Source organism: Phasianus colchicus, chromosome 1, assembly GCF_987193195.1.
Source record: "Phasianus colchicus chromosome 1, bPhaCol1.hap1.1, whole genome shotgun sequence".
Taxonomy (NCBI): domain Eukaryota; kingdom Metazoa; phylum Chordata; class Aves; order Galliformes; family Phasianidae; genus Phasianus; species Phasianus colchicus.
In genome coordinates, this window is record NC_143436.1 from 112,638,979 (window position 1) to 112,655,806 (window position 16,828).

Here is a 16,828-nt window from a genome sequence, read left to right on the forward strand (position 1 = left end):
GACAGGGGAGGTCTGTTTCTCAAGGAAGACGACAAGGGGTTGAAATATTACCAAGGTAATGCTGCCCCAAATGCAGCAGCTGAACACTTTCATTAGATATATGTTTGAAAAAGGCTTACAAAAATTATAACTGAAATTTCAGTTCAGAAGAGAGCAAATTAAAAAATGCCAAAATTGAAAAAAATATAAAAATAATACAGTTATTTGTTTCTAAATCTAATGAAATATTTTTTCCCTTAAAGAAAGAATGCTAGAATTGATAAATATTTACTTCCAAAGAAAAGAAATGGCATTCATTACTGAAACAAAACATCTACTTATGTTTCAGCAGGAATCTACAAACCAGAAAAAGTGTAGTGTGTGTTGTTTTTACCTTTTTTATGCAACTTAAGAGCAATCATATGGATATATGAAGGAATTGTACTATTTTTATGGTTCTGCAAAGAACACAATACTTCTGAAATGGCAAGCATCACAGTCATTGTCAATATAGTTAGCAGTCAATTTTCTCGCCTACTGAAGATTTGTCCTCCATTCAAATCAGAGCTGTTCTACTCAACTAAACGTGCCTCTCTCCCAGCAATCTAAACTGATGAGTTTCTTCACTGGCACACTTCAGTATGTCTCATATTTTAGCATTCTACATTCTCATCATAGACTGGAGAAAGGAAGCATGCTATTATTCTATCAGTAGATGAAGGATGACAGGTTTTTAATGCACAAAGGAAAGTTCTGCAATAGGAGAATTCAACACGCATGAAAAGCTTTACTGAAGGCACTTTTCCATCAAGCCTGATGATACTTATGTCATTTCCATCCAGAATATTTGGACATCTATAGAGATCATACACACAGAGGGACAACAGCATTCCTGTGAAATTCCAGGGTGAAGCATCACCATTAAAAAATACTCTATTATTTGGAAACTGATATAATGCCCAGATGGAGGAGGGGTTACTCTGAGATGCTGTCTTGTCTTCTCCCCCTCCCAACTCAAGCGAAGTTTCTCAGCAGAGCACATCCATTGTACTCAGAATGTTAATGGTAAATTACAGATTTCCTGGAGTTGTTTTTTCTTTTCTCATCAATACATCAATTAAAACTGATGAATGGTACTGCAAAAATTCTTATTTAGTGCAAATACAAAATATTTCAAAAGTATAGCAACATGTACACTTCATGCAAAGTCTAATACTTGTTGTGATCCAAACAGGTAAGTATTAAAATATGCTCACGGATGGAATCCTCAATACAGTTATAGGGGCAATTTATCAGATTTACCTGGAGGTCAAAAGCAACATGTCAAAATTTATTAGCTAAATTGGCTGTCTAATTCCTTTTCAGACTTTACACCTACTCCATTCCTTTCAAGCAGAGGGAACACGAGTGCCTGTCATTTTTGTTAGATAAATCTTTTAACACGAGAGTTAATTATTAGAATCATGTACAATTTTACTTTACACAAAATTGGACATGCTGCATTATTTGTCTGCATTAACAACAGTGGCATGGGACTATCTAAGAATTCAGTGTTCTTGCTGGCAGAGGAACAGAATTTCAGACAGACACACCCTACAAGAAAAATTAAAATCAAACAAGCAAACAAAAGCAACAACAAAACCAAAGCTTCAACTCTTAAGATGTATCATTCTTTAAGAATTATCTTTAAGGCAAAGGTATCTTTTCTAAGCTAGTGATCATTTAGATTAAAAACCTTGCACATCATTTTGAAGTTTTGACCTCGGAAGACTCCTGTGGGGAACCTTCTCAAGTGCATCTCTTCACATAGAATACTCATTCCATTAAAAAATATATATGTATGTATTAAAACGCACTTAAAAAAAACTAAGGGCACCTGAATGAAAATTCAGAAACCCAGATTTCACAATCCTACTACCCTTTCCAACTTTTGTTTCAGGAATGTCTGCTTCAGTAATTCTTATTGGTCCTGTACCATGGTACTGTTTCAATTAAACTAAGCATTTATAGCCTATTAAAAAAATAATTGAAGTTTTGATGAATTATGTCCAAAACCTCTACTAGATATTTTGAGGTTACAGCAGAAAATAAAACAGTTGTGAGTCAATGAAATGGAAAATTGCTCTGTTTTATAACAGACCCTCTGAGGTGCAAAACGTTCTCTTATTTGTTGTTATCAGTGTGTCTAGTAATTGCTTTTTGTCCATCTTCTTAAAAAGGGGGAAAATGGACTAACAGTCTGCAAAAAAAGGCACAGCAAAGCATCCAAAATTAAAGCATCATTTTCCATTGTTTTCCTATTTTATAGCATTGAGAAAACAGGAAAAAAAAGCCATCACATTTTTCCAATCAGAAGGGAAAACTAATAGAGAAGAAAAGAAGTTGTACAAGTATATTTAAGATGAGTGCCAGGTCAAATTCAAAAATAAACATGTTTAATCTTACTTTTAGCTCTTTATGGAAAGAAGTCTTTCTGTTAACTAAGTGTTTTAGCCATGAAGTTACAAAATATTGTTTGTAACAATTTTACAAAGGTTTAATTATAAAACAGCACTGTAAAAAATTAACTGGTACCACATTACACTGCAGGGCTGCATATCAAAGAACATCGTAAAATTGCTTTCTTTTGTTAAGTCAACAACTCAGCAAAGACTGATGTCAGAGTTAGGGTATTATGATTACATGGTTGGACATGATGATCTTTCAGGTCGTTTCCAACATGAATAATTCTATGATTCTTCATCCATGACAAGCACAAACACACAGTTACTCAGTCTCACTTTCCTGGGCCCTCTCAACAGAATTTAAGTTGGTTTTGTTATTGTTTTTTGTTTGTTTTGTTATTTTTATTTTTAAACATCTGCATGGTTTTAGACTCTCCTCAAGCTGAGCAACTTGCAGGGAAATTCTGTTGTTTGCAAACACGATGCCAAAAATCAATAGACATGGAGAAGGCCTGAGATAAAATCATGAATTTAGACAGGCATTCTAATGTCCACAGCAGAGGCAGAGAGTACCTGATGGCCACTTTCCATTCACACACTCACAATCAGGTACAACAGCAATGCTGTCCACATATTCTCACAGTTTATCCTCAATACTTTGGATTTGACTAAAACACTGTCTAGAAAGCTAAATAGCAATTCCCCAACTAGGAGATATATATAACAGATGGCTGATGGGAGCACCGCAGAGAACCAGCACATAGGAGCTTCCCACAGGTAAGACCTATCGTCAGGAACGTTACCTGCCCACAATCTATGTCTGCCTGCAGCTACCTATGCAGCTCAACCTAATACGTACCTGCACCAAAATGTTTTCTTCATTCAAAATCTGTGTTGTAACATCGACAAGTACACAACTATAATTAACAGTATGTTAACGCACACCTACCCGCAAAAAAAAAAAATCACATAAACGTACTTTAAACAGGACTATCAAACCAAAATGTGGGCTACAGTAACAATGCTATATCAAAGCAGAGAGGGTCTCATGAAAATAGTGAACAACCAGACTCTTCAGCAAACACCTCACCAGAATCACTTCAGCAAGTAGTGAAATATATATATATACAGACACACCTTTCCCAGCCCCACATGGGAGAGAAGAGAAAGAAGGACGGGAGGCTTTGCTCTGCCTTAAGGAACCATGTCAATTCAAGATATACACATAGTTTACACATACACATTTACTCTTTCATGTACTGAAATTGGTTAAGACAGCCCTAATAGAACCCAGATGCTACATAGACGAGATCACTGCAATCAACTGTATTATAATACAGCCATACAAAACTATTAAAATAGTTTTTCCCAGGTGCCGGATATCTCCCACCATGTTCAAACAAAATAAAAAGCATCTTACTCCTTGCTGTTCTAATCCTTCCCTCCTTAGAATATGTCAAAACTGATAACCATGGCAGACACTTAACACTTGACATCTATTTTCTCAGCAGCATCAAAATCTACAAATTGGATTTCTAGTTGTTGTCTCCCTCTCCTGAGCTGCCCTTCCTATCTGTTCATCCTCCGCAGTCCTCCTCACCTCCCCCAAAATTTCTGACACAGGAGTTTTAAAAAGAAATACGAATGGAGTACACTGCACAGAAGGCAGATTTATTTTAGCACAGACATAAGAAGAAACATTGGAAAAAAGTACTTGAACTGAAGAGCTTTATTCAGTTTTCTCAGCTTTTATCCGAGTTGAGATATTTACTTTGCCAGGTTTCAAGTCAAATATTTTTTAATGGAGTTAAGACACCACGGTGCCTGTGACAAACAAAAACTGCAGTAACTCAGAAATTCTGCAGGACATTCTGCACTGACCTGTGAGTGCCCAAAGGAATTACTGATAAAAGTGGCCCGTTTAGGAGTATGTGACATAATGCAATGCAGCTCTATCAAAACTACCCATACAGATAATATTTCTTAGGAAGTAGGTAGTGTATCACCAGCAAGAACGAACATTCTTCTGGTAAACAGCAAAATACAGCCTCCTCCCATTCTTTCACCTTTCACTTCTGCACCTATAACATGAAAATAAATTCTAAATACAAGTTATTTTCTTCTTGCTTTGTTTCACAGAATCAAGAAAACCGTCTCCCATATTAGCAACAGAACAACCCAGGCATCAAATTTTTAAAAGTCAGAAATAAGAGCTGGTAAAAAAAAAAAATTGTGATCATTAAAAATTCTATTTTTAAAAAAATTAAAAATTTAAAAAAGATAAATCAAAGAATGAATGTATTATGATGATAATCCATCGACAGAACAATCACTTACCAACCTGATGCAACAGTGAAAACCCAAAGAAGCACAGACTAAAAACACTAAGCAAGGAGGCCAAACTACACCCAAAACAAGCACAAAGCCTCTCACAGCCCTTCTAGAAGCGTTCTATTTATAAAGCAAGAAAGGACACTAATTTCAATTTGCAGAGCAACACTAAATAATTTCTGATATGCTGCACAAGTTTATAAGACTGCTCCTGCCTGTTTTCAAACCTGTCTTATGTAACAACCCTCATGTGATTCAGCAATCTCCACGAATTTCTCAGTATTTTCACACAGCTCTCATCACTGCTCACAAATGCCACCCTTTCTTCACAACCCTTCTCTCCTCTTTTACCATTAGAATTTCCAACAGCTTATTGATCCCCAAAAGAATTCAAATCAAATTTTTTTTTAATATGGAATCTTAAAAAAAGTTAATGTTGTAAACCAAGGAAATGCAATTGGAGGTTTTTATTGCTTATTTTTATGCATTTGCAAATCGCTGTTAATTATTAAGTTTATAAGAACTTATAAGCGTATTATTGGGTGACCAAAAATATATTGCAAACTCAGTGTTCATGTAAATACAAGATCTGAAGGACAACAAGAAACAAGAAATGTGCTCAATGCAGGGAAGCATGGGGGTGCAGGGAGGGGAAACACTGTGCCCCAATCCAGGCAGCTTTCTGTTGCAAAGTCCAGACTAGCTTCACTATGCATTAAGAAAGCAATCCAGTTAGTCTGATTTTTAATCAGTTTCATCAAAAAGATGCTTCAGTTGAAAAATGCCTTTGGACTTTTTCAAGCTCTTTTTCATGCAGATAAAAGTCAAGAAAATTTCAAAACTAATTATGACCCTTCCTACCCCCCAAAAAAAACAACAGTGACCGAAAAACCACTAAATAACATTATATATAAGACAGCTTAATGACATCAAGTAACTCAGCATGGTCAAACAAGAAATCTTAGAATATCACCACAGTGAATAAACAGAAATTGGTTTCAACAAGTCAAGCAGAGATTACACATTTTACTGCCATCCACGCCCTTGAAATAGAACTACAGAACAGTTTTTGCATTTCTTTTACTTGCAGATATTATGAGCGACACTGAACCACTCTATGTCTCTGAAATGTATACCATCACTTATACACCACCCTGTGCACTTTAAAAATGTTGAGAAAATTTCCTAATCATCACTTCCTTCAGTAGAGTAAAAAAACATCAGAAATAAAGACAAAATATTCTGAAATGTTTAACATGGGAGGAGTACAAATAATAGAAATAATTACAATAGACATTTAATTGATTCCAATACACTCATTTACAACAATCTTTTACTCTCCAAGCACATACAAGAGGAACAGATGAATGCTAATTTTGTTGCCTTTTTTAAATGCAACATTTATCTCTGAAAAGCAACTTCCTCAACTCCAAAATGCTCTGGTCCAAAAATGGACCTTGTTCAACTTGCACTGGACTAAGGGGTATGACAAAACCAACTGAACAATTTCCCTAGGACTGTCCCATTGTAAGCCTATTCCATGTTCACGGAAAACACATTTATTTCAGCTCATTACTAGGCCCTACACATTCAGCTCAATACGAGGCCCTGGGCAGCCTGGTCTAGTATTAAATGGGGAGGTTGATGGCCCTGCATGTGGGGTTGGAGTTTCATGATCCTTGAGGTCCCTTCCAACCTGGGCCATTCTGTGATTCTGTGATTCATTCTTCTACGCTTTATTTACACTGCCTTCCACTTCCTATCCTCCCAAACTTTTCATAACGTACTGACATGCCTTATGAAAACATAAAGAACAAACAAAATATTGTTTACTGAAGGCTGGTATGTCTTCTCTGGACTGAACCCTCTCTCCCTGTTTGAGATACGTACTTAAGAACACTTTTAAGGAAAACATTTGTAAAGACCACAGAACAGTGTGCTGTGTGTTTCCTGCACTTGTGACTGAATTATAAGCTTCCCATTATTTCACAGGACAACGCAACAATGCTACCAATTTTTTCCACAGTATCACTAAGGAATTTAAAAACGTTATTCAATTAAGGTCCTGATATCTTCATGTTAACTTTCAGATATCATGTCTATACAAACAAAACTTTTTCCCATTTCATGTAAGGACACTCTCTTGAGATACTGAGAGGGATATCTGAAAATAAAAAGCAATCTGAGAACATTCTTCCAAGTTCAAACCCAACACCTATGGAGCAGCCTTCAAGTGGTTAAGGTTCTCTCAGTACTCACATGCATTCAAATATATGTTTACATTAAAAAACCTGAAATAGCAGACAACAAAAAAATCTACACTGTGGCAAATTACCCCATCTCTCTTTTCAATAAACAGTGTGAAGATTTATTTCCACTTAGACTTATGATAAATTGCACAAATAGGTGAACATTTCCATTTAGGCTCAATTAATACACCACAAAGAAACAGCAGGTAGATACTCCAAACATAGTGAAATTTATCTATTTTAGAAATTCAATCATTACAGCAATATATTTAAGCAAAATAAATAAATAGATTTTAGAAGCTGCATATACAGACCTTCCAGTAGTCAGATTGTAAACTGTAGTACCTCTGGTATGCAGATAATGCTGTAAGAAAGAAAAAAACAGTGTTGAATTTGTTTTGCTGTTTGTTTGTTTTTGGAGTAAGACAGAAAATCTTAAGAGTCAGAACACAACATTAAAATGACAAATGGCTTAATAAAAGTAACACTGCCACAATAAGTGCCCTGTTGTGGGTAACGCATTCCTTACGATTATAATTTTATGAGATGTCAACTAAAAATTATATTTATTATTGATCATACAAATGTAAATCAAGCAGCATTTTAAGGAAAAACTACAACCATAGGAATCATTTTAAATTTTGAAACTTTCTTCCTGGACAATGCTGCTATAAGATTTACAAATTTAATCATGTAGCTCATTTACCATTCTCCCTGATGTACTGTAATTTCTAAAGAACTGGTGTGGAGGGACATGTAAAGAGAAAGCATTTTCACATGTCCTTTCATTCAGTAACCGGAAAAACAAAAGCAAGTTAAAAAAGGCTTATATGTTACTCACCTAAGAAGACAGAGACTAAGCTGAGTAACAGCACAAGCGCTGCGGCGTTTTGTAGAATACAAGTACTACTTAGCAATGAACTTCTCAATTCACCATTCTTTCATCTCTTTTTCTGACTAAAAATTGTTGTTGATGCAACTTGCCCTTTGGCTAACAGGGATACGGCAACATCAGACTATAGTGCAAACAGGCCTTATGTTCTTCTAAGAACGTTACAATAGGCGCCATCAAAACTGTACTCTTTTAAATAATGATTCACTGCAATAACACCAAGACTTTAATTTTTCAACAAGTCTTAAGATATGAGAACGGTTTCTACATAGCGTGCATTTTCCAAATAACAAAAGAAGACAACCTCTGCTTTGAAAAACTACCAGCACTGAGCAGATTAAGACAGCAAGAATAATATGTACTTTACGCATAGATTCATTTCCTGCAAGTACCACAGACAAATTACATACCAACATTTTATCATCCTTCAATACCTGTCCTGCTCACTCATTTCCATAACTTAACAGAAGTATATAGGCTTAAGCAAAATAAGAACAAAATGGATTAAATGACAGGGCACGCAGAGCTTCCTTTTCTTAAATACACAGCTGAGGATACACCCAGACATCTTCCATCTCTTTTGATTATATCCTGCAGCCTGGTGATATACAGACTTTCATCATTACTACAGCCTTAAATACTTCTGGATTGCATTTACAAAACTCTGCTTGTCAGTAGAAATAAACACGCTAATTAGCATGCTAATCATCAATGGTAGCTGATACACCTCTCTATTTGGAGCAGGGATAAATTCACTGATTTATTTTCCTCAACAAAACACCGAAGTGTAAAGCAAATACCTTTTTCTTTTGGTTTAGTGGTTTTTTTTTTTTCCCCCATCAAGCTCACTACCAAAACACTCAGACCTGTCATATCTTTTGCCAGTCATCCTGAGTGCTGATCAATATTGTTCCTCAAAACTACGCTTCTCATGCACCTAACTGATATGTGGTGAATCGTGCATATGCTCTGCCTCTCACTGCTGGAATCACCTGCAAAGCCAACTGCAGATTCACTTAGATGCCCGGTACAGAAAAAAACAACAAACAGAATAATACTCATCAACCTCAGATTATCAACACAGGAAAGTATAGCTATTTATACGCAGCTCAGTTAAACAGAAACTTCTAATGACCTACCCCACCAGACTAAGCTTTTCAAAACATAAAAATACAATTCCCTTCCACCAATCAGTACAAGTTTCAGTACATATAACTGCAGTCTAAATGTAAGTTTATAAATGTCGAGAGTAAGCACATTTCAGTCACATTCTGTAACTAAGTTGTGCACTATATGTTCACATAACAGAAAACGAGCTCCTGCCCCAAACACTCTTTCCAGATTCACTAATAACGTCATGGCGGAAAGACATAATTAGCTGCATCCAGACCAGACAAAGCACATGTCAGAGAGTAGGAGGCACAGGAGGCACAAGAATCCACTGAAGCCACTGCTGTAAGGCAACTTGCCCGAAGAAGTACCAGCTCTTCCAATTAATGTAGAGAAACGATCCTAGATTTTAAATAAATAAATAAATCTTTGCACCATGATACCGTACCAGTTATCCTTAGTCCTGATGTTTGCAAATTATTTTCTTTGCTACCTCTTCCACACTTCAGTAAAATTCAGCAGCTTCCCACAGTAACAGTTGAAATGACTGTTTTAATGCACCTGCCTCATGCTACAGTTAAAAGCAAGTACATGGAAAGCACGGCCCGCTGAAGCATATTTTGTATACACATACTAAGGAGGCAAGACATTCATTCTAAAATCACATTATTCTTATAAAGAATGAAAGAACACAAGACAGTCCTCCTCTAAAGCGTCTGTAGCACCCAATCCTATTTCTGGCTTCAGTAAGCTGTTCTACGGATTCATCCTTAAAGCTGGATCAGGGGAGGGGCAGCTGGGGGTTAGGGAAAGGGTCTGCACCAGAGGGCAGTGGGCATGGAATGGGATGCACAAGGCTGTGGGCACGGCCCAGAGTGATGGAGTTCAGAGAGCATCTGGACAGTGCTCTCAAGCACAGGGTTTGATTTTGGGTGTCCTGTGTGGAGCCAGGAGCTGAACTTGATCATCCTCATGGGTCAGTTCCAGCTCAGGATATTCTGTGATAGTTCCTCCTCTTTCTCAGTTCATAACTGTTTCTGATCCATTATTAATTGCTGGTCATACCGAGAAAGCTACCATCTTTTCCTTCTGGGGTGACAGCATTGTGCTGCTACCAGCCACCATATTTAGCTTCTTGAAAATGAAATGAAAGAATTCTCATCGTGCTGAAAACACTAACAATAAACCCCAGAGGGATCCCTTACATCTGCAAAGAGGAACTAAATGTCCCTTTCCTCTTCAAGTAAGTTAGACAACTAGAAACTGTTATTCAAGCACAATTTCAGAATTGAACAAGTGCTCAACTTAGTTACCTGTCAAAGTTTATTTCAGTTCTGTTTACAGCTACATTAAAATCTACTGCACAGACACACAAGCTTTGCTGCTAAGGACAGAAAAATTGAAAGGATTCAACTGCGTTGTTTTTTCCCCCAGAACCTATGTGAACCATCCCTAATCAAGCACACTCCTAACAAGAATCTTGCGTATAAAAAGAGGCTTGAAACCAAATTATGAAATAAAGCTGAAACTACCTGCTAGTTTTAAAGCAATAAAACATGACCTTGAAGCCCATCATACCTTCTGCTCCCAGAGCTCATTCAGTGCAGACATGTACACTAAGTCTAGACTCAATAGAACAAATAGAAACCAAATTTTCAACATCTAAAAACCATATTATGGAACTATAAACAACTTCCCCCTTAAATTAAGTTTTGAACAGTATGAGATGAGTGCAAATCCACCAAGTTATAAAACTTGCTCTAAATGAAGAAGGAATGAAAGGACAAGAGTGAATCTGACTGAATAAATAAGAATTTGGAGTCAATCCCCTTCTGAGACGCAGTCTATTCTTCATCAGTACTATGATTCTAACCGTAGTATGGGGTACCCTGGATTTTTAGAAAGCAAGCAGATACTAACTTATGAGTCATATTAGTAGCATTTAGAAAATAAATTGTCATTTGCTCAATTGTTTTTCATTCAAGACTTGTCATTCCAAGGCAAGCTGATTTTTGGCAGAAAAAAATTCTGTGAACCACTGTTCCTTTCCACTCTGCTGTAAACTCCCATTTTTAAAATTACATTTTCATTAAGTTTTTGAAATTCTCAGTTAAGATATCCTTTTTTTAGATTAGCCCATATTCTAAAGGCTTCCAGAGAAAGTAAGCCAGATCATCGACATGCTTCTAAAAAGAGAGGGAATTCTCTTTTAAAATATACAGATAGCATGAAAGATACATTAGAAATTAAAATATAAGAAATCTGTACATAAGATCGGTTTTGCAAGTAGTATCATTTCCAGGAGTAATACAAAACTGCAAATACAGAGAAAAAAGTTGAAAGGAATCAATATTTACTGAAAGAGAGAAAGTTAAATTATGCATCTAAGCATCCACGTGCCACTTGAAATTAGCTTTAAAAATCCATTTAAAGTAAAGTAATCTAGGACTACAGAATATCGTGAGTACCCTGAAATCACTCTTAAGCAAAAAAGAATTTTGCAGACAAACTTTTGATTATGAGCTTATCAAATCTAAAATTTCACCACTGAAATGATACCTGTGGAACTGCTAGAGGCCAAACACATAGAAACTTCTTTTTTCCCCAGTGTGCCAAACACTTTTCTTCACTCTCAACCACATTCATAACACGACCTTCTCACCCACAGAAAATTCTATTAAAAGCACAAAGCTGAAAGACCGTATTCAACATCTAAAACAAAACAGGACAAGCAACTCAAGAGTTGCTATAAAAGGGGTTCCTGGATACGTGTTTTGGTCCTTCCACCCAGTATTTCATTACTTATCAAATCAATTCTAGCTCTTCCAGACAACATCATTCTCGAAATCCAGCAATTTTATGATACTTGCTCAGAATCTGGTAAACCTTATAGCCCACCGAGTGGTATATAGCATTTGCCATTCCACCTGAATAATGGGTTTGTTTGCCCTAAAGGTATAAACAGCTTTTCAGATCAAAATAATCTATACTGCTTGACAAGAAAAAAAACTGTGTTTGCCTAAAATAGCTCTGAGAAGAACACTGTCTTTATACCCAGAGAATTAAAGATATAATGGACAGTAAGTAACCTTATCTCCTGTGCCAGAATCAAAGCTGGCTTCAGAATTTCTTTTTCAAACCTCCGCCACCCAGTGCAAAGCTTGCCTTCCGTGAGTTCATACAGTTACATTATACTGCCTGCATCTTATTAAAAGGCTTTTACAGCCACCTAGAACCACCCACCCTGCAATATCTACAGTTACACACCGACAGAAAGATGCAAGCTTACTATTTTTTTCCCCAAAGACTTTGCTTCCTCTCGTACTATGGATGAAGGTCAAGGGACATCTCACAATCGTGACAAGGATGATACTATTTTCTTACTCATGCTTATTTAAGATTCCTAGATTTCACACTGAGAATGAATACAAAATAGATTTTACATAATTACCGTGCATGTGGCTTCAGGATTTTTTAATCTACTTAATTGCATGAGAAAATTGTACAACTTTACAAATTACATAATTATCTCAGCATTGTGATAGCCAATCTCTCTTCATACCCAGACTCCAAACGTGTAACCTGAACAAAGAAGTAAGGTGAAAATGGGAAGCAAAAAACTGCCTGGAAGACGTCCCTCTACTAGTCATTTTTAGCACATTCAATCACAAAGCATACAGTTACAAAAGAATGGCTCTGCTATGGTCTACTCTAACAGATATGCCTCATGATACCTCAAAATTTAAGAGGCCTTTGAAGCTGATGCAAACAGAACAGTTTTTAGTGTCTTAGTGCTAAAGTAAGGTTACATCAAACTAGATACTGACACCATCTAGTGGCACCATGCAAGGCTAATGTGACCAGCACAAATATCTGGCTGGCTAAACTTCAAAAAGCTAAGCCTCCTTCGATAGAATATGTACAAGTCTGTGGGGCTGGATAACATGCACCTAAGGGCACTAAGGGAGCTGGCTGATGTGGCTGCTGAGCTGCTGTTCACCACATTTGAAAAGTCATGGCTGTCAGGTGAAGTGCCTGGTGACTGGAAAAAGGAAAACATCACTCCCAAGGGATGAAGAAAAAAAGAAAAGGAAAAGCCAGGGAACTACAGGCAGATCAGCCTCACCTCTGTGCCTGGAAAGAAAGATCGTGGAACAAATCCTCTTGGAAGACATGTTAAGGCATGTGAAGGATGAGCCAGTGATCCAGGACAGCCAGCATGGCTTCACCAAGGGAAGGCCATGCCCAACCAATCCGGTGGCCTTCTATGACAGCATCAGTGAACAAAGGGAAGGAAGTCACATCATTTACCTGGAGTTCTGCAAAGCCTTTGACACGGTTCCCCACCACGCCCTTATTTCTAAATTGGAGTGATATTGACTTCAAGGGTAGACTATTCATCGGATAAGGAATTGGTTGGAAGATCACAGCCAGAGGGCTGTGGTCAGTGATTCTAAGTCTGGGTGGAGGCCAGTGACAAGCAGTGTCCCCCAGGTGTTCATCTTGAGATTGATACTCTTTAATAACTTCATCAGCGACACAGGTGACAGGAGGATTGAGTGCATCTTCAGTTAGTTTGCTGATGACACAAAACTGAGTGGTACAGCTGATCCTGTAAAAGGAAGGGATGCCATGCAAAGGGATAAACTCAAAAGGAGAGCCCATGTGAACCTAACAAGGTTCAACAAAGACAAGTACAAGGCTTTGCACTTGGGTCAGGGTAATTTCACATATGTATACAGACTGGAAGAACAACTCCTTGAGAGTAGCCCTATTGAGAAGAACATAGGGGTCCTGGTTGATGAAAAACTTATTAGTCAGTGTGCACTTATAGCCTGGAAGACCAAAGGCATCCTGAGCTGCATCAAAAGAATGGCTAACAGGGTGAGGGAAGTGATTGTCCTTCTCTACTCTGCCCTTAGGAGGCCCCATCTGAAGTATTCCACCCAGGTCTGTGGCCTCCAATGAAGGAAAGATGTGGAGCTTTTTGGAGAGGGTGCACAGAAGGGCCATGAAAATGATCAGAGAGTAGCTCTCCTATTAAGATAGGTTAAAAGAACTGGGCTTGTTCAGTCTGTAGAGAAGTCCACAGGGAGACCTCATTACAGCCTTCCAAAATTTAAAGGGAGATTACAAACCAGAGGGAAATCAACTTTTTGCATGGATATACAATGATAGGACACGGGGGAATGGTTTGATACTGAAGGAGGGAAGATTTAGATTAGACATCGGGGGAAGGTTTTTTTTGCTGAGACAGTGATGAGACTGCCCAAAGAGGTTGTAGATGCCTGATCTCTGGAAGTGTTCAAGGCTAGGCTGGATGCAACCCAGGGCAATCTGATCTAGTACTTGGTCCAGTGGCTGTCAACCCTGCTTGTGGCAGGGGAGGTGGAATCTGATAATCCTTGAGGTCCCTTCCAGTCCGAGCCATTCTATGATACAACTGCAGGCTTGAATGATGTACGATTATACATCCCTGAGTTGAAGTACTAAGGCCTGAACAGTAAGCCTGGAAACAAGGTTGACCTCTAAATGAATCTCACAACCCAGCACTATATATCACCAGTATCCGATCACTAGCAAAATATGTACGATCATTGGCCAAATATGTAGCTTGGACAAAACATCTCATTAGCAAGAGATGTAGCTCAGATAAAGTGTTATGAGAACACATTAACCTTTCCTTGTTTAGAAGCATAGTGTCAAGGCCTACAAACTTCCTTGGTTCCCCCTTGAGCCCTGGCCAGGCTTGAGGTGGAATCCGAAAGGGAGAATGAAAACACGTTTCCACCTAACTGTCACGTAAACTTGTTTATTCAACGATATAAAAACTGGACCCTCTTGTAGCAGAATTGGAGAGCTCACCTACAAGTGACCGCACTGCGTAAGACCCCCAATTGCCAGGAAAAGCTCTCCAAATCCTCGCTGCAACCAGGGCTTGGGGATAGATCTTTCTTAATTTACCACTACTCCCATGTAGTAATGGTTAGGTGCACTGCCTTGTTCCGTTTCATTCCTGCTGTATCATTTCACTTATTATCTCATTGCTTTAAACTTAAGATAAACCCACTACTTTAACTTGATGTCTGACCTCTGGGCTAACCCTATCCACTGGCAAAATAACAACCCAAGGATCAATATTTGTCTACGAACATCAGCCCTTTTCTTAAACATTTTTTGGTGGAAGTAGTAATTTTTAAATAATTTGGTTTTTTTGGTGTGAAAATAAGATAGAAAATTAGGTGAAGAACTGCACAAATCAGGCACAGGGTACAAGCATTACTTCAATCTGACAGTATTTCCAGGAAAAATAATAAATGTTCATTAAACACGTGGGAGATATTTGTAGATTATGGAAACAGCTGATTACACAGTACAAAGTTTTATCCACAACAGCATTTTAATTTAGGAAGAACTCTGCTAGGCTAAAGGCTTGAAAACATCAAAAGCTGAGGAAATTTTAAGGTTGAGTCAATGATTAAATTAAAAAAAAAAAAAAAGAAAGAAAATGTGGAAGTTCAAGCAGAGAAATGCAACTCAGGTCTTTTGTTCCAAGGCCTCAGGGAAGGCACTGTTCTGTTTCCTTCAGAGATTTCTGCTGAAAGTACCAAAACACGCATGATCAAAGAAGTCTAGAGCATGTCTTCCTTTTAACACAAAATGAATGCAGACGCACAAATGCAATACATTTACAAAAGACAAAATACCAAGTAGTCCTCAAAGTAACATTATTGACAAATAAACATTTGCATCTGGAAATATAATGCAGCACCAAACTGGTGGGATGCCACTGTACTATGAACACATCCAACTGTTTGCTGCACAAGAAACTAAGAAGTACTAAACTTTAAGACACAAGTTAATCATGACAAAGAGTTTTCTATGACATAAATCTTTTAGATAATTACCTACTTCTAGTTAAGCACATTTACTCTACAAAAAGTCTTAAAACATGGTGAGTATCAATGGAGGAACACAGTGGAACCACACGAAGCTCAAAATCCTTCTAAGAACTTATTCCACAAAATGGTTTTAACAACTGTTATTTCAAACACTGCCCAAAATGAAAATTTTCAGTCAAAAAACATGGCCCAGTTATATCCTGTAATATACATCTTCTACCACTAACAAATCACACACAAAACAAAAAACTATTTATAAAGAGCACTGTATTTCAAAAGCTTCAAAGAACATTCTTACTACTTTCTACAGGAATTCCATGTGGCAGTTTAAACTGCCTGAAATTTTAAGACAGCATCCTGAAGATGAAATTAACACCTTTAAATAGAGGCAACCCTATTTCAGATAATTATTGACAATTACAAACAACAGAAAAAAAAACCCTGTAAACACAGTCTCACTTACCTGAAACACTGCCACCTTCACCTCAGCTCAGTCAGATCCTATCCTACTTAATCTGCATTCTAGTTCTTCTGGGACTCAACAAAAGCCAGCCCAGAAGCAACCCGCACAATTCCACCTATGCCAGGAACTGCTCTCTTATGCTCATATGATCATGCTTACTATTCAATTATCTCAGAATACAGCACAATGAAATGGTTGCCTTTTTAGTTCTGAAAGTCTAACATGTTAATAAGTATACAAATTTAACTCTAAGAACAAACAAATGCAGGCACACTGTTGAAGCTGGAGATCATTCTTCCAACAACTCTACGTAAGAATGGTTGGAGTGTTTAAATTCCAGGTTTAGTCTGTTTATTAATAAATGAGTAGGAAGTATTTTACACGTTGATTAAAATGCTCTTGAACTAATTAATATTGTCATACAAATTACTTAGAATATTTTTATTAGTATTTCTGAC

General features: G+C 37.4%; 1 protein-coding gene across 11 annotated transcripts in view; it reads right to left on the reverse strand.

Moving 5' to 3' along the window:
* The window catches only part of KDM6A (lysine demethylase 6A), a 145,928-nt gene that overhangs the window by 93,462 nt on the left and 35,638 nt on the right, over window positions 1-16,828 (reverse strand). For 10 of the 11 annotated variants that reach the window (XR_004167122.2, XM_090123431.1, XM_090123442.1 and 7 more), the window contains exon 4: window positions 7,318-7,367. Coding sequence is in view for 10 of the 11 variants with exons in the window: in XM_090123431.1 (XP_089979557.1) it covers window positions 7,318-7,367 (50 nt within the window). In the remaining variant the exon portion in view is untranslated. Of the gene's footprint in view, window positions 1-7,317; window positions 7,368-13,131; window positions 15,439-16,828 lie in introns of those variants that run through there. The other variant, XM_090123454.1, reaches the window with a different exon arrangement.